The sequence below is a fragment of the Triturus cristatus genome, chromosome 7 (genome assembly GCF_964204655.1).
Source record: "Triturus cristatus chromosome 7, aTriCri1.1, whole genome shotgun sequence".
In the NCBI taxonomy this organism is placed as follows: domain Eukaryota; kingdom Metazoa; phylum Chordata; class Amphibia; order Caudata; family Salamandridae; genus Triturus; species Triturus cristatus.
Genome location: NC_140590.1, coordinates 1,339,535,952 through 1,339,557,175, shown reverse-complemented (window position 1 = coordinate 1,339,557,175; position 21,224 = coordinate 1,339,535,952). Strand labels below are relative to the sequence as shown.

Sequence of the window (21,224 nt, the reverse complement as noted above, 5' to 3'; positions counted from 1 at the left end):
CAGGAGCTCATGACATTATTTGGGAGGGGATGCTGCTAAGTGCATTGCAATAAGTCATGAAGGAAGGGCCCCGGGCAGAGTGCAGTTAAATGGCATCAGAGAAGGGACAGTGACAAGTGACTATGCATACTACAAATAACGAAATGATGGCCAGGCCAAACCTACTCCCGCAAGTAACCCCTTATGTCTTGTTAACAATGAATGAATGTCCCCCTTCAGGCATCATGTCATCATGTAGAGAGAATTGGTCACAACTTAAAAATAGAGTTGTAGACTGGTTGGGCACTAGGGTGGGTTTTTATAACCGCTTGTTCAATGACATTATAATGGTTCCCAGAGTTTTATGAACTGGCACGGGCAAAAACACTTGTGTGGGGGATTGTGTGAACTTGAATTTTAGGTCCTCCTCGCTGATAGTGTTTTTTCTCTTTAGGGTGGGCGATTCCCAGAGTTTATCCACACAGATAAGAGTTCTTATCTTGTTTTTTTTTATCATCAGCATGTTATGATTAGAGGTGGCAATAAAAGGGCTGGTAATGCGTAAATCTGTTCTCCTAAGCCCGAGGGTTTAGAGTGATGACTAGTAACACGTTTTTTTCTGCTGAAGGCAAACATGAGTGTTGAGTAACTAGGTAACTTAGAAAACCACAGGCTGGAACGACTGGAAACCAGTTCTTGACCAGAGGAGTGGCAGACCATGTAACTTCCAGTTCAGTCTGTCATGGGAGGGGGGGGGGTTTGAAAGATGATTTACAGCCAGCCTTTCCCATGTGTAAGTCACCCAGATGTTTTACGAGAGGAGGAAGGGGCATTTCCCCACTAAGTACGGAGACTGTCGAGTTAGTTCTGGGAGCACAGATAGCCTTGAAGAAACCATATTCTGGAATGTATCCAGTCTCAGGAATACATTGGATAACACAGAGTGGATGAGTTTTATTGAGGTATTCTCCATTCTTTGTTTCTAGGTGTTAGACCTGGCAACTTGGCGTGGGTCTCCCTTCCATTTTTTGCTGGGGCCTCATGTGTTTTTGTTGGTTATAGATGCTTTGGGCACTGTGCCACTGCTGTCCAGTGTCACAGTGCAAGTGCTCCCTATGGTAAATTGATGTATGGATTAGTGATTCCATGATTGGCTGGTTTGGTTTACTTGTCAGACCCTAGAACAGTGCACTGAGTGTGCCCAGGGCTTGTAAACCAAATGCTGCTGGTGGGCTTGCAGCACTGGTTGTGCCACTCACAGAAGCAGCTGGTAAAAGAGTTTCTCAGGTCTGCCATTGCAGAGCCTGTGTGCAGTCTGGTACTGTCATGTTGACTGGGCAAGTGCACCCACTTACCAGTCCCTGAACCTTCCCTTTTTTTCATATCAGACACCCCTATGGTAGGCCCAAGGGTGCATTACAAGGATAAGGTAGGACATGCCCTGATGTGTGTTGCATGTCCTAATAGTGAATTACAGACATTTTCGTTTTTCACTATTGCAAGGCTACCTGTTTCCCATAGGCCAGAATGGGCAGTTTGATTATAACATTTTATAATCCTAACTGACTCAGGGAACTAGGTAGAAATTCAAGTTTAGTATGCCTGAACTCAGAATGATAAAATGCATCTTTTAGTAAAGTTGGTTTTAACATTCTTTGTTTGAATTTACCACTTTTAGAAAGTAGGTATTTTCATGTCTAACCATCCAAGCCTACCTCTGCTAGGTTGTGTATGCCTTGTTTGGAGTTTGAGTGACAGGGGCTGGGGGATTCCAGGAGACAGGGTGAGTCAGCACAGGGCTGAATAGAGAGATCTGCATGTAGATGGGTGGAAGGAGTTGCACCTGGGACCTGAATAGGGCTGTGCCTTCCCTCCACAATGCTGGCTCCACCTCCTGTGGTGCGTCTGATGCCTCTGCCCTGCACTGTGAAAGGAAAGAAGGAGTCTTGTCAACAAAGTGCTCCAGGACTGACCAGAACTGGTTTGGACTAGGCAAAAGCCTCTCTGCCTTCAGAGAACAAAGAGAAACTGTGTATAAAAAGGGGGACCCAGACCCCAGAACTTTAGGTCACTTTTGGGAAACAAGGAGAAACCTTTACTGAGGAGAGGAACCAGAGAGACTGAGGAGAGACTAACCCTAAGCTGAGTGCTGTTTGGGGGATTGGCCTGCAGTGGTTGCCTGACTGCCAAAGAAAGGAGAGAGGAACTTTTTCTGTACTTTCATCAACTTGTGAAGGATCTCCAAGGGCTTGAGATAGAGCTTGCCTCCTGCTGAAGTCTCAGGGACAACAGACTTCACCAACCAGCTCCCCAAGAGTATTTTGGAAGTGCCTGCTGCTGTGCTGGGCTGTCTGAGGGACTGCGTGTCGCAAGGAGCTGGAAGCACGACGCACGGAGAAGAAGCGTGTTGCCGAACTGCCGCTGTCGCTTCACAACGCAAAAGCACCTTGCATCGCCAGAGAAGAGGATCAACGTCGCACCAGATGCCGCCACATTATCGGAGAAGCGTGTCGCAGCCGCAGCCACTGTCGTCGCATCGCTGGGAAAGCGTGTCACCGCTGCAGTTGTCACATCATTGCCGAAGCGCCTCGCATCGCCAGAGAAGAGGATCGACGTCGCATCAGACGTTGCCGCATCACCGGGAAGTGTGTCACAGGGCCTGTCGCGGCTCTGAAGAATTGTTGAGTCGCCGCACGGCCGTCGGGCGTGCACACATCATGTCGCATCAAGAAGAAGATGCCATCTTTGTTTCATTGCACCGGATCTTCATCGCATCACAGCGTTGCGGGCCGCTTCGCCACGGAAGCGCATAAAGAAACCGACGCATCACCTCCCCACGCCGAGAAGAACCGACGCATCCCCTACACATCAGTAGGGACCCGACGCATCACCGTTCTTGCGTGTAAGGAACCGACGCATCACCTTCCCTGCAACACTTTCGTTGTATAGCGTTACGCATCCTAAGGTACATTGAACTCAAAGTGTTGCATTTTACATCTTAAGAGAACTAAGCTATTTCTACCAATTTTAAAGCGCAGTATTGTGGATTTTTGTCCTTTGTGGTCTTGTGTTAAGTCTATATAAAAATACTTATTTTTATACTACAACTTGTGTGGTGTCCATCTGTAGTGTTGTCAATGGGTTACTTTATGTGTTCACAAATGCTTTACACACTGCCTCTGAAATAAGCCTGTCTGCTTGTGCCAAGCTACCAAGGGGGTGAGCAGGGGTTATTTTAGGAGTGTACCCCCTTACCCTGACTAGAGGCAAGTCCCTATTTGGTCAAAGGTACCTACCTCTGTCAACCAGAGACCCCCAGTTCTAACACCAGGAAACCTGGGCTACCTCAGGCTTGCATTTAAATGGCTACGTGACCTCTGATATTCCAGTGGTACCTTCGAGGGCAGGGAGGGCAAAAGGAGGAGGCTGTAAATGTATTTCAACGAATTTCCAGGTGTTTAAGTACCCTACCTCCCCATTATATGAAATATGTGGGCTTTCATTAGGACGAGGCCTTTTACTTGTGATAATCAATTATTATAAGAATGTGTTCAAACAGAGTAGAAGAGTGGTGATTGATGAATTTGAGATGGATCTGGATACTGTTGCAGGCTGAACACGAAGATTTATAATCATTCATGTGGGGACTTTAACAATAACATTCATCTCTTTCCTCTCCCTGCTAAAGACGTTTGTGGCTTTCTTGACTCAGGGGAGGGTCCGCAGCAACACTTTAGACGCGATGACTGTGGGGAAGCACTCAAACAAATGTTTGATGAGTTATAATTTAGTGTTGTCAATAAAGCATGTGACACACCCTTGGTTTCCCCCCACATTTCCAGGACGTGGAGGGAGGTCCCTAATAAGTTTTTATATCATCACATTATTTGTGCCGGTGATCATAATCCCCTCAGTATTCGATTTCAAGGGTATTGGTCTTGTTCCACAGGACTGTGTGGATGACACTGAGGTTCGTAGGAGCAATGGTCCAGTGGTACATGGTGCATGATTAACCCTGTAGGTTTCCTATCCAACTCAATAAAGGCTAGCTGGGAGTGATGTATTGTTTGTTTAGATGAAAAGGCTGAGGAGCTCCTTATTAAGAGAACATGTGTAGTGCTCTCACAAAATATTAAGCAAGCATTGAAAATGCAATTGGTCTCGCCTTTGATTAAGTTGAAACCATTTTCTTTGCTAATAATATTGTATAGCAAAGCAAATGGCTTTAACTTAATGAAAGGCGAGACCTATTCCATTTTTAATGCTTGTTTAGACTTTGTTACTAATAGTACTATAAATCTGTTTGATGTAATTTATTGTAGCTATTCAGTCTCCTAGAATCAGACTCCTAGAACAGTGGATCCATAATGCGCTTCCAGGAATATCCTGAGAGACTTCTTTCAGTTCTTATGACTATTTTTTGCTTCTGGTGACGTCAGTTTCCAAGCGAATACTTTGTTTTCTTCAGCATAACCCCTAGACCACGAAATTACTTAAACTCACGATGCCTGGCTAACGTTATCTGCGTCACACCCCGTTACCAATATCTATAAATCCTATTCCAGTCTAGGATTCTGAGAGGCAAAGCGCAATATTTTCCAGAATTTTCTGGAAAGCATCCATGCCCAGTGAAATGTTGCACTCCCATCACTGCATTATACCAGTTTATACATAAGCAATGCGGGAGACTTAGGGAGGTGGCATTTATGTAATAGCGGCTAAATTATCGATCGTGTCACCAGGGGACCCGAATTCCAATCCCAGCATTCGCCCTTGCTTGAGCCGTGTGATCTTCAGCAAAACACTTCACCTCAAGAGGTGTAGGTAACAAAAAGTAGAGGCGTCAGGCCGTCTACATAACAAAAATGTGGTCAGAGATATCGCTTGAACAAAATGTTAAAGCTAAGCTAGGTTTTTTAACGCCAAGAGATTACAAACTATTTTCCAGCTCCTGTTCGTTTAAAAGAAAAGCACGATGGTTTTGGACCAGACCTCACGCAGGATTTTATAATCACACCAGCCATTATTTACCAAAGCAGAGGTGGTGCAAAGGTGCTTGCTCCGGGCAGGCACGCGCAGGGAGATGTCAGCAATGGAAAAAATATAAAAGAAAATAAACACACGGGGCTTCATACAAGTTATCAAGGTGACGGAGGCCAACTCTCTCGCACTCACCTTTCAGAACATTTTATGCATTCCATGGTAAAGTCAATGAACACTGCCTTAGAGGGCAAGGTTCATGACATTAAAACGATTCTCAAAACTGCAGAGCAATCACCGTCCATGCCGATGTGCTTAATGGCTTAAGATTCGAGGGTCTGTGTGGCATATACATATTAGATCTAAAACTGAACCTTTCTAAGTCTTTCATTATGATCTGTGGGCCAGCCAATACAAAATGTTGTCCTATGAGAGTGAAATACAAGGATTTAGTCACAGTTCACTCATACTCTTACTTGGTGGTGCAATTTGACTCTTTAAGGGTTACTGGAAATCCTTGGTAAAGACCAACCTGCTCCTTTTTTGATAGATTATTTTCAGCAGTTTTTAGGTTTGCCAATAAATTAGGAAAAAAATATTAAAGGAGATGCTTCAGTTACATAAGGTGAAGTGTGTCGGTTTGGTTACCTATGGTACTAGTGTCTGGGGTCAAGCAGATATTAGTTCCTGGCAGGTGCTTGAAAATAAATTCTTTAGGTAACTACTTGCAGTACCCCAGTCTTACTCTGCAATCGTTATCCAACAAGAGTTAGGTCTAAATTATTTGAAAGATCGTATCCCTTCTCACCCCCTTTTACTATGTCATAAGATATGGACACAGGAGGAAGCTTCTTTTTACAGACCATGAGCCTGATTTAGATCTTGGCAGACGGGTTACTCCATTACAATAGTGACGGATATCCCATCCGCCAAAATATACATCGCATTAAATCCTATGGGATTTATATTTTGGCGGACGGTATATCTGTCACCGTTGTGAAGAAGTAACCCGTGCACCAAGATCTAATTCAGGCCCAAATTGTACAGGACTGTCTTTCACTTGATTGTGCACACAAATGTCCATGGCTGAGAAATGCCAAAGAGATTTGTGTTGGTTTCGGTAGGCCTGATTTTTTTTTTAATGACCCTGTCAAACTCAAAGGGATCAGCAAAAGGGATCAAGGAAGACAGGAGCGAGAGGGAAAGTGCAAAGCAGACGTTAATCCAGTATTAGGATATTACAGAATGTTCTGGGTTCCAGCATTACCTGAATTGAATTACAAATAGCTATTATAGGTTCCTGCTTTACTCGCTTTAGACTTAACAGCTTCCATTTCCAGGTCCTGTTTCCCACGATGAATGACTGGTCGGGCATACATGTGATGAGGTTTCGGCTCAAAGCACCTTGCACTTTATCCTCCTTTGTAAGTTTTACTTAGTCAACAAGAACACCAAGGACGGATGGAGGCAAGACTGGCTGAGAAGAAGATATATAAAGCCACTGATGCTGAAGCACAATATTAGGAATTCTGTGCATACCCTAGCTTTTTTTTAACAACATTTGCACTCCATCAAAATTTGTGCTGTGGTTCTAACCTTTTTTAAACATGCCTTAAGAATTAGCAAAGGGTGTGAAGTTTTTTTACTCCTATCTTGAAGGCTTTCAACTTGGGCAGCAGATATTTTTTAATGATTTGTTTATTATGTATGATTTTTAAATCTAGACTATGTAGTATTATGTGACATTTATGAAAGATTATTTGATTCCTGTTCTGTCTATGTTATCATACATTTATGTTTTTTTAATGTAGAAAACCGAATGAAGTTATTTTTTTGATTGATTGATAGTAATGTTATAGCGCAAGGTTAGGAGACTCTGATCAAGGATCCAAATCGGCATGTCAAATTTGTACTAATAATGAAGGAGGCATTAGAACGAAAGCAGGGTGTAACTTCTACTAGGTGTAGAATCAAAGTAAGGCCAATGTGGGGAAGAAGGCAGAATCAAGTGTCAGTAGGTGTCAGGGGAACAGCCACCAGATAAATTCCACAGGGTGGCCTAGAGGTTCAATGGCTCAATGGCTGGAAGGCATGCCCCAAAGGAGCTAAAGTCTTGCAAAATATTTACATCATGGCCAATTTGAAGACCTCTATCTGCTGAGCTTTTGATGATGGCCTGTGGAACTGGGGTGCATCATTACAAGAGTTTAGAAGGGACTCAGATGAAGAAGACAAAGCCTAGGCTGGGTCCTGTGGATGCTGACCACGTGATCTCTCCTGAACAGGAGCATTTGGAAGTTGAGGAACCATGTCTGTGCGGTATTCTGGGAACCATTATCCTTCAACTTCGACTCCAGCTTGCCAGATGTAAATGACATGAAGCAGGATGAGCTTTGTTTCTTGTATTAGCCCACATAGAGTGTAGTCTCTTGCGCCACGCTTGCCTCTGGGAGCACCAAAGAGCATTTATTGCAGGATTTAGAGTGTGCGGGCAGTGACCAAGATCTACTTCCCACGTGTTTGGCACAGTCTGACGCTAGAAGCCTAAAGTCTTCGGGGGTGGCCTTCCTGATACAAAAGATCTGCAACAACTGATATTGGTAGGAGCGGAATTCCAGATCTATGTTCAATGGTTAGAAAACGAAGACCTGATGTCAGCCCCATGGAGTGGTATTCACTTGTGTTGTCATGTCCAGGATGCAATGGAAATGTGGTGAAAACTGATGGTGCCACGTACCGGTGTGTAGGTGCCATTGCAAGGTTTTCCAGATCCATCTCTCTTGAGCATACAAACGTTGAGGATTCCACTGGTAAAAGTATCCACCAGAATCAGTATTTGCCAGGCACTTGCAATGAGCCCTTACTGTTTGTGAGCTATTGTGAATATAGAAATTTCAGGAATAGCCATATATAAATATAATTGAAAATAAAATATATGAAAGACATTACTCATACACAGTGTTACATCCTAATTGTGTTTGTTTTAGCTAATGGTGTACAATGATGAAATGATGTGGGAAGAACACCTTAGGGCCTGAAATGTGACAGAGTACCCTGCCTGCCAAACTATTGAACCACCTGCCCTATTTAGAGTTGGGTGTACCATCAGCTTTTCATCAGCAGTGACCCGTTGGCTCCTGTGACAGAAGTCCTACTCAGACGCTAGACAGAATGCTTACCTTTGGAGCATGGGCATCAGACCGCCCTCCTTATTTAGGGTTGATGGTCTGATGTTGATATCTGGCCATCACCGCCATGGTTATACTGGCATTGGTGAACAGAAAAAATTATATAATGGCCCCCACAACCACAGAGAAAGCTCCCTTCAAAAACCAACTCCCACTTTAGGCGGTTGTTTGAAAAGAAAAACGGTTACAAAAACTGATGCCGGCTGTCCACTAAACGTTTCGTAACTTCAGACGAACTGTTGTGATAGCGGTTCCTATAATGGAACAGAAATAACTGCTGGGCCAGCAGTTATCTCAAATATTTAGAGAATGATAGTCCATCAGGGTTGCAGATGTAATGTTCTCCACCACCCTTACTGATGGGCTAGCACCAGTCAAACTCTAAATCAGGCCCTTAGTAATTAATAAGGAAGGTAAGACTCAGGTTCACAAAAGACAATCATTAGTGATGGGTGAGTCTAGCTGAAAGGCTTCTTCGCATGGTGCCCTTATTTTTTCAAGATAATGTGCAAGGGTCAGTACAGCGAGGATGTGGGTTGGTGTCCTTCTACTTACCTTGCATCCTCCAGTTCCTTACAAAGACACTACAGAGGTGGCCCTTTGGTTCATATAAATTATGCTAACACAGGAGTATTCAGCGTTGGTCATGATGGTGAAAGCTTTGTCAGATTTTTAGGCTATCCACATGAGATGTATGTATACACAATTAAACTGAACAGAAATTATTACCATAGTCGAAGTCAGTCCTTAAAATGTTGCATGGGTCTTTCCCTCATGGACTAGCATTGGAAACCAATGTTCTCTTGTATTTTTATTGGCTTCTGACTCCTAATTTCCTCTTCTTTCCCTTTGTTGACTATATCGCAGAGTTGAAGGAGGCCTTCCAAGAGTTCGACAAGGATAAGGATGGCTACATCACCTGCAAGGACCTGGGGAACCTGATGAGGACCATGGGGTACATGCCCACAGAAATGGAACTAATCGAGTTGTCGCAGCAGATCAACATGAACTGTGAGTGCTCAATAGCGCGTATAGCTTTATGAGCCTGCAAAGGTGGCCAGAGAGCTATCAGAAGTGGAGGACAGGCATCTACAGAGGAGGGGGCCATGGCCTGCAGAGGTCCTTTTCAGAAGTCTTCAGTGGTGATGATTAGGAATCTGTAAATGTTGAGTGCCAGTTGCGGCAGAAGTCGGTGCTAATTTCACGACTGGGAAACTTGCCACTTAAGTCATTCTGGTTTTTCAGTGATCGCAAATCCTGCTTCAAAGCACTGTTAGATCCTACGCCTGACAATAAAGCAGACTGTGGGACTGTGGAAGAGGTCCCAACCCTGGACCTTGAAGCCTGATCCAGGGCTGCGAGGCCCAGAGGAGTGAGACCCCATCCCCTGGGTCTCGAAGCTGTAGCAGTGGCACTTTTGTATTAGACAGTAGAGAGAGCCCTGCCTTGCCAGTCTGAGCTGGCTGCTCTCTCCTCAAGTGACCAACCTCTTCTCGCCTGATAATGTCCAGCTCGCCCTGGAAACAAAGGGGCCTTCTGTGGCCTAGAAACTCAGAACAAAAGGGTAGACCATGTGTCAAGCAGTTTAGTAACTGAGGTGCCGCCCCTGACTGAGTCAACACAGTAGTTGGCCTTGCTGCTGCTCCATTCCCTCACACCACTCTTTCCACTCCCTCTCCTTTGCCCACAACCCCAAGGAATGCCATGCCCTCAGACCAGCAGGTGAAGACACCTTGATGTGATTTGATGGTAGAGGGGGCACAGACGTAGCAGGTGGGCTGACAAAGTCGACTGTCTTAGTGTAGCATTTCACACCGAAATGGGGCCCCATGTTTACAATCTGAGCTCGGGCCATGGGCAGCTGCATACACTGCCCAGGCCTAGTGCAGGGCCTGGCTGGAGGTGGCCGAAGGTCACATCTATGAAGTATAAAACTTGTTGAAATAACCATCTGGTTTGTTGCTGGTCTGGGTAATCCATACACATTTTGCAACAAATGTCTCACCCTTGTGCACAGGCCTGGATAATTTGTGGACCTTCACCCTGGATTATAAAAAAAAAACTCCATGATTTTGATGACACATGTCAGACACTGTTCGGTACTTGGCAATTAACGATGACTGTGGTGACTACAGAAAATAAATACTCTTGAAAGCAATCACAAAAAACTAAGAAACTGCTACGTGTGAGGACTTCTGTATCTGATGGGAGAAGTGGTTGAAGGGGGGGAGGTGATCTGATCAATCAATCAAACAGTGCTTATATAGCGTGACTTATCACCCATGAGGGTATCCAGGCGCTGGGCTGAGGGCCTCAGTCGAAGTGCCGGGTCTTGAGTCCCAGCCAATGAGGGTATTGTTCAAAGGTGGAGGGGAAGGTTATTCCAGCATTGACAGTGAGGTGGGCAAAGGATTGTCCTCCGGGGCAGCAGTGGCAGAGGGCAAAGTGAGCAGAGCTAAGGTTTCTGGGTGGCTGGTGGAAGATTAGGCGGTGGTATTCCAGTCCTCGGTCATGGAGGGCTTTGTAGGCGTGGGTCAGAAGCTTGAAATGGCATTTCTTCTGGATGGGGAGCCAGTGGAGGTCTCTCAGGTGCTAAGGGATGTGGGTCTTTTTGGGCAAGTTGAAGATCATCTGGCATCTTCTCATGAATTCGCTGGTGGTGTCTGCATAGAGTGCATTGCCGTAGTCCAGAAGGCCGGTGATGAGGGCCTCCGCTACTGTTTTTTTGGAACCGGTGGGTAGCCATTTGAAAATTCCGAGGAGCATGCGGCGCTTGTGGAGGAGGCAGCGTTGACCTGTCATTTCATGGAGAGTACACTGTTTGGGATGATGTAGAGGTTGCTGTGTGATCTTTTGGAGTGGGGGTGGGTCCGAGTTCCAATGGCCGACAGGAGTCATTCAAGAGGGAGGTATAGCTGCCAAAGATCAGTTCTTTGGTTTTGTCTGTGTTGAGTTTCAGGCAGTTGTCTTTCATCCAGGCTGAGACGTAGTTCATGCAGTTGTGAAAGTTGGATTTCATTGTAAAGAGGTCCGCTGAGAGTGAGAGGACTAGCTAGGAATCGTCAGCACAGTAGATGATGTTGATGTTGTGCGCTCTGACGATGTCTGCTAGCCGCGTCTTGTAGATTTTGAAGAGAGTGGGACTGATGGACGAGCCTTGCGGGATGCCGCAGATGGTGTGCTTTGACTGTGAGGTGAAAGGAGGAAGATGGATCTTATGTGTGTGCCCCAAGAGGAAGGATACCATCCATCTAAGAATGTTGTCTTTGATTCCGCTTTGGTGCAGTCGGTAGATGAGTGTGTGGTGGGAGACGGTGTCAAAGACAGAGGAGAGGTCAAGAATGATCAGGACGGCTGATTCCTCTCTGTCGAGTAGGGTGAGGATGTCATCTGTCGCAGCGATCAGGGCCATTTTGGTGCTGTGGTTGGCTCTGGATCTTGATTGGGAGGGGTCTAGAAGGTTGTTTCTCTCCAGGTGTTCTGTGTGTTGGAGGATGATGGACTTTGGTGGGAAATTGGTGCAGCATGATAAAGCAAATGTTCTGGAGGTCTGTCTATGGAGGGTTTATTGAGGAGGGGTTGGACCTCTGAGTATTTCCAGGCATCAGGTAAGGTGGCTGTGGTGATGGATGTATTGAGGATGGTTGTGAGCTGGTGGCTGATCTCGTTGCTTCGGAAGTTTAGGAGTCGATGGAGGCACGGGTTGGTGCGTCCTCCTGACTGGATGGAGTTCATTAGGGCTTGGTGTTCACTGTGCTGAGTTGTTCCAAAGTGGTGAGCGGGTCGTCAGCTGTTGTCTTTGCAGGAGTGGAGAGCACACACTAAAGGTTTACCTGTGCTCACCCTCTGGTAGCTTGGCACAGAGTGGTCAGGCTAAACTAAAGAGGCAACTTGTAAAGTATTTGTGCATACACACACAGTTACACAGTGAAAACACCACAAAAGTACTCCACACCAGTTTAGAAAAATAGCAAATATTTATCTGTGTAAAACAAGTACAGAATGATAAAAAAATCCAACATGCACAAGTCAATACACAAATTTTGCAAGGTTAATAAAAAAATGCAGTGCTTAGAAATTAATAGCTCTGTCAGAGGCTATCTGGCCACTCGTGACTGGGAAAATCTAAACATTCAGTCTGACCGCCATGGAGCATTGGCCGAATACAGGAGTCACGTAGACCCACTGACAGTACCTTGGATGCATCGAAGGTCAGGAGGATGCGATAAGCAAAGAAGGCGGGGATGCGTCGAAGGTGATGCGCCGTCCCCGTAGTCGGCCAATGACGTTTATGCGTCGATGTCAAGAACCGAGGTGCATCAGGGCAATGCGTCGATGTCGAACCACTGGGTTGCATTAAAAAAGAAGTGGCGGAACTAACCAAGTCAGGTGGTAAGCAAGTGACATCATGGAGCGTGACATTGCATGTGGAATCACAGGAAGTGGCATCACAACCCATGACCTCACAGGAGGTGACATCACAAGAAGTGATATCAGATTTTAAGACCTCACACATATGTTCAGCAGCTCTATTATGAGTACATTTGAGCATATTACAAAATTTAATACATGAAATAGTGCGTCGGCGTTGGGACAAAAAAGTGATGCAGCCCGACACCAAATCTGGGCCTCAACTTATACATTTATGTTTTTTAAACTCTGCCCTTAAGAAATTGGCAACAAGTAGTAATGTGGCAGTAAATCGGTTCTGCTTCATTGGTTGCAAAGTCTGCATTTTAAAATATCTTATGGGGTTAAAGCACCAGCCGCAGAGATCTTTGTGTGCAGACTAAATCTCAGGGAATAATTTTATTGGTAAGATAACTCTGGAGGCTAATGTATTTGGTGGAGAGATTTGTGTTTTGTCTAGTCCCGGATTTTAGTCAGAGTAGCATAGTGTGTTAATATGTCTCCAGCAAAACACATTATGTAACAGGCAGATGACAGATTTTTATATTATGTAAATAGGTAAGTGGGTTACTGCTTTTAACACAGAGTTCTTTCTGTTACTTGCAGTTCATAAATTGTAATCCTTTTTAAAATAACACAGTAAGCTATGTAGGACGTGGCTCATATGACTTGGAACCCTCACTTTCTGATGTAACACATCTACACATTGATTAACACACACAATTTACTTTCAATGTATAATGTGTGATGGGAAGGGCTCTGAAACGCCGCTTTGGGATGAGTAGTGCTACAAAAAAAAATAGTGGTATTTAAATTGTTATTTGTGTACATACTGGGACACACTAACACATCAGACATTATTACAATGCATGCATATCTCTTGTATACAGGGACTAAACACAGTCAAAAGTACACCTCTCTTAAGTACCTGTGAAATGATAAACTGTGTGCCTTTGTTTCCCCTCCATTACATCTAGGTGTGAGGCTCCCCGATAACTCCCAGCCAGGATACTCCAACAAAAGGAGGCCTGATAGCCCCTTAACTTCGGCCTTTGTTATGGGCCCAGCTGGAATCTGATAAGCCCCCTCCTCGTCTGCACGCTGCTGCTTGAAACCAAAGCAGACAACGTGCATGCGCTGCTGCATGAGTTCCAGGGTTTAAAAATGACACTGGGACATGTTTAGCATATTTCTGTGGGGCCCAACCTCATGGCAGTGATAGAGATCAGGGTATCTAAAATATGCCCACTACCACGGATAGAGTAATCACGCAGTTACACGCACATACATTCATCATACGCTAGGGCCCATTTCACTAACACACACTCAAATACTCTACCAGCAATAAACCTGTGGAAAGAAAACACCTAAACACCCTGCATCGATATCAGGTCGATCAGATCTGGTTTTGTGACTGTCCTAATCAACAACATAATCTACACAACATATACAATAATGATCAAAAATATAAACCCAATAATTGACAAGAAAGAAAATTCAACACCATGTTTAAAATTATATTGCTTTATCTAAGATTAGTCAAAGTAAATCAATCAGAATAAATCATTTCTCATAGTTACCTATTCTAACTAAGTGTCAGAACGGGTCAGGACAAGTCTCTCGGTAAAGTCTCTCAAGACGAAGTCCTCAGCATCGATCCTCAGCAACGCAAATTCACGCGGCAAAGGTAAAATGGCAAGTGGCAAATCCCTCCCTAAGCTAACATTTTTTATAGTAAAAATTACAATGGAAACACACATAGAATTTGCAAAATACACTGAATCACTGAGCAGAGCGAGAAGGAAGAAATGTAACATTGCTACATCTGAAAATCTCCGCTCAGGAAAAGTCACAAGACGGAACCACGGAACAGGAACCAAGATACTATTAAAGTATCCGATTTGTTTAACTTCCCTCGGCAGCCGAACCACAGTTCATTGTTCATTTCTAAAACTTCTTTGTCTCCCAAGGCTACCCACAATGTTCCATTTCTTTTTGGAGATCCTCCAAAACTGCTGCGTCCTCATGGAAAATTTTCATTCGAGGACCATGGTCAGTCAACTTCAGGACCATTTCCAGCAGGGGTCTCCCTCGTCACGTCTTTCACATATTCACTCGAGGCCAGGCTCACATAATCAGCCATCATGGACTAGGCCTCCATAGGCCACAATAGACCATCTTTAATTAAAGAAATAAAAACAACGTTACTACAGCATAATGATTAAACAGTGTTAACCCCACTAATACCCTTATGTGTATGCATTTATCTAGCTTTGCAACATAGAAAAGCATTAATTCAAACAGCGTTTTGTGCTCAAAATAAACAGCACACAGCAACGTTTAAACATGAAAACTTGCACGTTATTTTTTAGAAAACAGAAACAGCACACGCATGCTAACCCTCGTGTAACTTTCTCTTATGTTAAGACAAACGGATTGATTTAATAAAACACACTTGCACAAGACAAATAATTAATTGTTATTTATTAATAATTAATAAAACACATAGACATACTAGAGCTTCAAAAGGCCCTGAATTTTCTAAATGAAAACTCTGCTCCAGCAATCCCCCCTTTTGGTGATTTTATCACCAAATAAACCCAAAAAAAAAAATTAGTGAAAATTTAGTCCCATTTTAGGAGAAATCAGAAATGGCTTTTCCCCTTACACAACATTAAACACCAGTCACTCTTTCATCATCTCTCTTTGTCTCTAAGTAAACACTCTCCCTCAATTCTTCTAGTTCAATTTCTTGAGGTTCTCTTTTCAACTTCTTATTTTTCTTTTCCTTATTCAATTTCTTTCTCCCTCCCCTGTTTTTACAACACACACACACCAATCTTATTATTAATAAAGCCACAATTATACAAGACAAGGGAAACAATATTCTACCTATAATTGTACTACCTATTTTTGCAATAAAATCCTTAACAGCTATCATTTTATTAGCTATTTTAGTCCACAAACTCCCAGCTTCAAGTGGTACTAATTCTTCATGCAAATCAGTAATATTTCTGATATAGACCTTTAGGTCTTTACTTTCGTCAGGAATGTAAGTGCAACAATGTTGAACTTTCAATATTCCACAAACTCCACCCTCCTTGGCCAATAGAATATCAAGGGCAAGTCGATTTTGCATAGACATGGCACGTACGGCACTTAATTCCGTATTTACCAAAAGAAACCCTCCTGCGGTATTTGTCGATAAACGATCAACCACTGTGGACAGTTTCCGAATTCCATAAGCATTTAAAGAAATTCCCACTGCTGGAATCAAAACCCCAAAAATATCACCCACAATTTCAGACCAAGTTTCTCTCTTAAAACGTGTTAATAAGTTAATATCTTCTACATCTCTTATTTTATCTGTATGAAAAATCTTAGGAAAAACCAGGCCCACATAACATGTGCCATACCAATGGTCAGGCAACTTGTAATAAGCCTTGTTCCCACAAACATAGTACACTCCTGGAAAAATTGTATCTTCTCCACCTCTGAAACCCCAACCTGTCGCAATGAAGTATGTATCATGGCACTCACTAGTTCCCACAAAATATGTATCATATTGGGATTTCCTTCTGGTAATACAAAGTTTACCCTTCTGTGGTGCATCTAGAGCTAAAGTTGGACTAGCCCCATTCTTCAACTCTTTTCCCATCTCAATGTCCCAAATTGTTTCACTCATTTCATATTTTCCCCCTTTCTCATGCATGTTCACTCTCCTTTCCTCTACCATATCCAGGAAAGCTCTCTCCTCTTCTTTCAAACTACAAGTTAAATTATTCTTAAAAATGTAATCTAATGTTAATCCTTTTTCTTCAATAAAAATCTCACCAAAAGTGTTAGCTTCTTTAGCTGGATTCAGCTCTTTGTTCATTGGCAAGTGCCCAAAAATACTATCTCTGTTAGACATCTTATAATCTATTTTCCCTAACAAATAAAAAACACTACTTAAAATACTACAAGAAATACCATATGTAGCTGGTAAATGGTGATAAGTAACACCCTCTGAGACAGATGCAGGTAATTGCATACAGACGTAGCAATCCCTTACTTCCATTGTCTTCACATATTCATATAACAGTTTCGAAAAAACATTACTAGAAAAATTATTAATTGACCTATCCTTGTGTATGTAACTACTACTTCTAATTGGAATTACCTTTTGTGAATTCTTCTCCACATTTGTCACATTCTCTATATTCATTCCAAACTCTACTCTAAAAGTAACTAATAAAACTAAAACAACCCATAGAAGCATTAATAATCCAGTACAACAGCAGCACATTCTACACCACCTCTTAAAGAAGGCACATTTATTTCTATTATCCTCTGTTAGCCATTTTAGTTTAGCCTCTACTACTTCACTACTGTTTGAATTTCTTCAATTCTTCAGCAATTCTTCAGCTTTCAGTTTATCCAAATGATCTCTCCGTTCACTTGATCCAAGTGAATCTTTCTTTCACTCAGTTTGGATACTTGTCATTCTTCACTTCAATTTCTTCAACATCAAATTGTATCAGATCTCCAACATCAAAATCCTCAGTACTCGACTCTTCTCCAATGTCAGTCAAGAGTACTTTCAGAATTTCACCAGTATCTTTCTCAACCACTTCTCTCAAGACCACTTCCGGATTATCTCGAGTCACTGTTTCTTCTTTTCCTCCTTCAGACAGTGCCACATAAGACCATTCCGGTGATCTGTACTTTTGGTTGGGTCTTCTTACTCTTTTTATTTCCACTGGTTCGTTTGACTCCTTTGATTCTTCTCCTTCAGCTTTTGAACTTTGACTCGAAACTTCATTCACTTGTTCAGCTTTCGATGAATTTGCTCTTATTACTCTGTATTTCAGCCTCTTAACTCTGTTGTTAGGCCAACGGTCTCCTCTTAACACCTTTTTCGGCTTTATTTCTTTATTACTTATTTCTCCAATCCAAGTTCTCTTTCTCAGAACTCGACCCTCTGTTTGTTCATCCTCATCATCTGTTTCAAGTGCCTCTTGTTTCCGTTTTCCAGCAGCTTTCTTCTTCTCCACAGATTTTTTCACCACTGTTTGAGACTTCCCTACTCCTGTCCCTCCTCGGGTCTCCGACACGCAATCTTCTTGCTGTCTACTTGTCCCTTCACCTAGCTCCTCATGAATGTTCCCTACACCTCCTCGGGGGTCTTCCGCAATCTGTCCCTCTCTATCTTCTTCTGACCCTACTTCTTCAAGTATAATCTCAAGTTGTTCTTCACTGTCTTTTTCCCAGTGTTAAATTGCTGACAAACTAAACACCTTTGACAGATGCTCTCTGCAATTGTCCTGAACTTTGCATTGTACCAGGTTTGTTTAAACGACCTAACCATCGCGTCTCTCCCCAAATGTCCCTGGCCATGATACATCCTTGCCATTGACGACAAGATTGAGTTAGGCATCACTGGTCTGCCATCCCTGTAGACCCAAACATGGTCTGTTTCTCTTGGAGCACATCCTGCCTTAATCCAATCTTGTTTCTCTTCATCTCCTGCCTCATCTTGTAACTGTTTCACTTCATCCCAGGTCTCTAGGACATTAGTAAACATCACAGAAAGAAAAGACATTTCCCCTTCTCTGTCCCTGTTAATGGACTGATTTGTCTTGGCACAGTACTGCGCAACATCATTGGCGTACCTGTTTCCAATCGTTATGAAATCCTCCCCCTGACCATGGGCAGCACACTTTACAACTGCTAACTCCTTAGGCAGCTGTATCGCCTCAAGCAATTTTCCAATCATTTCAGCATTCTTTATCGGAGTTCCACTCGATGTCAAGAAACCTCTTTGTAGCCAAAGTTGGCCAAAATCATGCACCACTCCAAATCCATACTGACTATCAGTCAACACAGTCGTCCTCAAATCTTTCCCAATCTCACAAGCTTTTGTCAATGCTATTAATTCAGCAACTTGCGCAGATTTCACTCCTTTCAATGGTGATGCTTCCATGACCTCTGAAACTTTGCACACTGCATATGCTGCACATAGCACACCATCATCATTCCTCAAGCATGATCCATCCACAAACAACACATGGTCATTCTCAGGTAAGGGAATATCCCTTATGTCTGGTCTTGGTTTCGTACAGTACTCAAGCACATCCAAACAATCATGATCATCTTCCATCTTTATACCCACATTTTCAATATCCGGCAAGAGTGTCGCTGGATTCACATTCACACATCTCTCGAGAGTCACATTTGATGCTCCCAGAATCACTTTTTCGTATTTGGTCAATCGACTATGTGACATGTACTGAGTTCTGCTTCTTGTCAAAAGAATTGCCACATTGTGAGGTACGAATACCCTTACAGGATATCCCATTATGATTCCCTCACTCTGTTCCAGACTCCTGCATGTTGCAGCCACAGATTTCAGACAACCTGGTAAACCCACAGCTACAGGATCAAGTGTCGATGAGAAGTACGCAATAGGCCTTCTCAATTGTCCATGCTTCTGGATTAACACTGAAAGTGCACATCCATTTCTCTCACTGCAGTACAGCTCGAATTCTTTTTCATAGTCAGGCATACCCAAAGCTGGAGCCTCACACATTTTACTTTTAAGCTCTTCAAATGCTGCCAATTGTTCTGCATCCAGATCCAATGGATCTGTCATTTCACTTTTTGTCAGTTTAATCAGTGGCTTTGCTATCAGGGAAAAATTAATTATCCACTGACGACAATATCCCACCATACCCAGGAACATTCTCACTTCCCTCTGGGTTTTCGGAGCTTTCATTTCTCTGATTATTCTGATCCTGTCAGTAGTCACTTTTCTCAGACCTTTTTCAATATTGTGTCCAAGATAATGAACCTCTTTTTTGCAAAATTGCAATTTGGCTGGAGATACCTTTAACCCTCCATCTGCCAGATGATTCAGTAAAGCTATGGTATCCACTTCACAAGCTTCACGTGTCTTTGATGCCACCAATAGGTCATCAATGTACTGCACTAGCACTGAACTTTCGGGCATAATCAAACTCTCCAACGATTTCTTCAATAACTGATTGAATATCGAAGGACTCTCCGTATACCCCTGTGGGATACGACACCATGCTAAAATACGCTGGCCAAACCTAAATGCAAAAATCGGCTGGCTGTCATGATGCAATGGAATTGAAAAGAACGCATGACACAAATCAATCACTGTATACCACTCAGCATCATGTGGAATTTGATACAGAATCACTGATGGATTTGGCACAATAGGACAACATGCCACCACAATTTGATTAACTTTTCTCAGATCTTGCACGATCCTAAATTTGCCATTAGGCTTTTTCAGTCCCATTATCGGTGAATTACACGGACTACTCAGTAGTTCTCTCAGAACTCCTTGCTGAATCATTTTCTCAATTATAGGAGTTATCCCTTCAATTATTTCTGGTGTCATTTTGTACTGAGGAATGTTAGGATATGTTATTCCCTCTTTCACTGCAATTTTCACTGGATCTACATTATTCATCAATCCCACATCCTCTCCTGTAAAATCCCAAACTGCTCTTTTCACTGTGTCTCTCAGCTCTTGAGGCAAATCCTCCGGATTAAACACAGCAAATGCACCAATTAACTCACTTTCTCTATTTTCTAGAGTCATTCGGTAGAAAACATCATCATCTGGTGTCTCAAAAGCTATTCCATCTGGTGTACAAAAAATTGTGCAGTTCATCTTACACAATAAGTCCCTACCTAACAGGTTCACTGGACTCGTGTCACAGACAATAAATCTGTGCATGTCTGAAAATTTCCCTATCTGTACTCTTACTGGTTCAGTAAGACGTGTTCTGATTTGTGTATTCGCTACACCAACTACTTGGATTGCTTCATCCGAGAGAGGAAGATTTCTAACATCTGTTGACCTGACAGTTGATCTTGTCGCACCTGTGTCTACCAAAAAAGTAACACTCTCCTCATTTATTTTCCCATCCACAAATGGTCCTGCCTGGTCTATTTCTAGAGTTGCACCAAGTATGCACTCTTCCTCCTCTCTTCGGCACCGTCAATAATCACCCTCGGACTCACTCCCTTCACTCTTTAACAAGTACTGCTGTACCTTGTTAGAACGTCTTGGTTTGTTTACCTGCTCATCATTGTAGAATCCTGAATCCTGATTATACTTTTGTACCCCTCTATTCTGCGGCAAGGGCGGTTTTGGCTCTTGACTCTGCTGTCTCACAACTTTCTGTTGTTGCTGTTGTTGATTATTTCCTTCATTCTGGTTCTGCACCTGTTGATTTAAAGGTTTACCTTCATTATTCACTAATGGTGGATTAGGACATTCAGATCTCCAATGTCCCAGTTGGCCACAGTTGTGACAAGGGAACTTCTTCTTCGCTTCCTCAAGACTTCCTTTTCCTTTTCCTGCATATCTTGGTCTATTTCCTGCATTATTTCCTGGATTATTCGCCTGTTCCACCAACTGTGCTTCCTGTCTTTCTGCAACTTTCACTTGTGCCCACATTGCTTTCTCTTTCAGCTTTCTTTGTTTTGCTTCAATTTCATCACTAAAGTATTTTGCATGTCTCAGGATCTCATCTACTTTTTTACTCTGCCAATCCACTGTGTGCTCACGAATTCTCTCACCAATTTCAGGTCTTAGACCATATACAAATCTGTATACAAAGTGACTCAAATCTTTGTCACCCAGGT

The 21,224-nt window shown here is 43.0% G+C and overlaps 1 protein-coding gene across 6 annotated transcripts in view; it reads left to right on the top strand.

Annotated features, from left to right (window-relative positions):
• Positions 1–21,224, top strand: part of LOC146811998 (calcium-binding protein 5) — a 224,175-nt gene that overhangs the window by 148,915 nt on the left and 54,036 nt on the right. For all 6 annotated transcript variants that reach the window (XM_085618967.1, XM_085618970.1, XM_085618969.1 and 3 more), the window contains one exon: positions 9,015–9,158. In XM_085618967.1, coding sequence (XP_085475093.1) covers positions 9,015–9,158 — 144 coding nt within the window. The remainder of the gene's footprint in view (positions 1–9,014; positions 9,159–21,224) is intronic.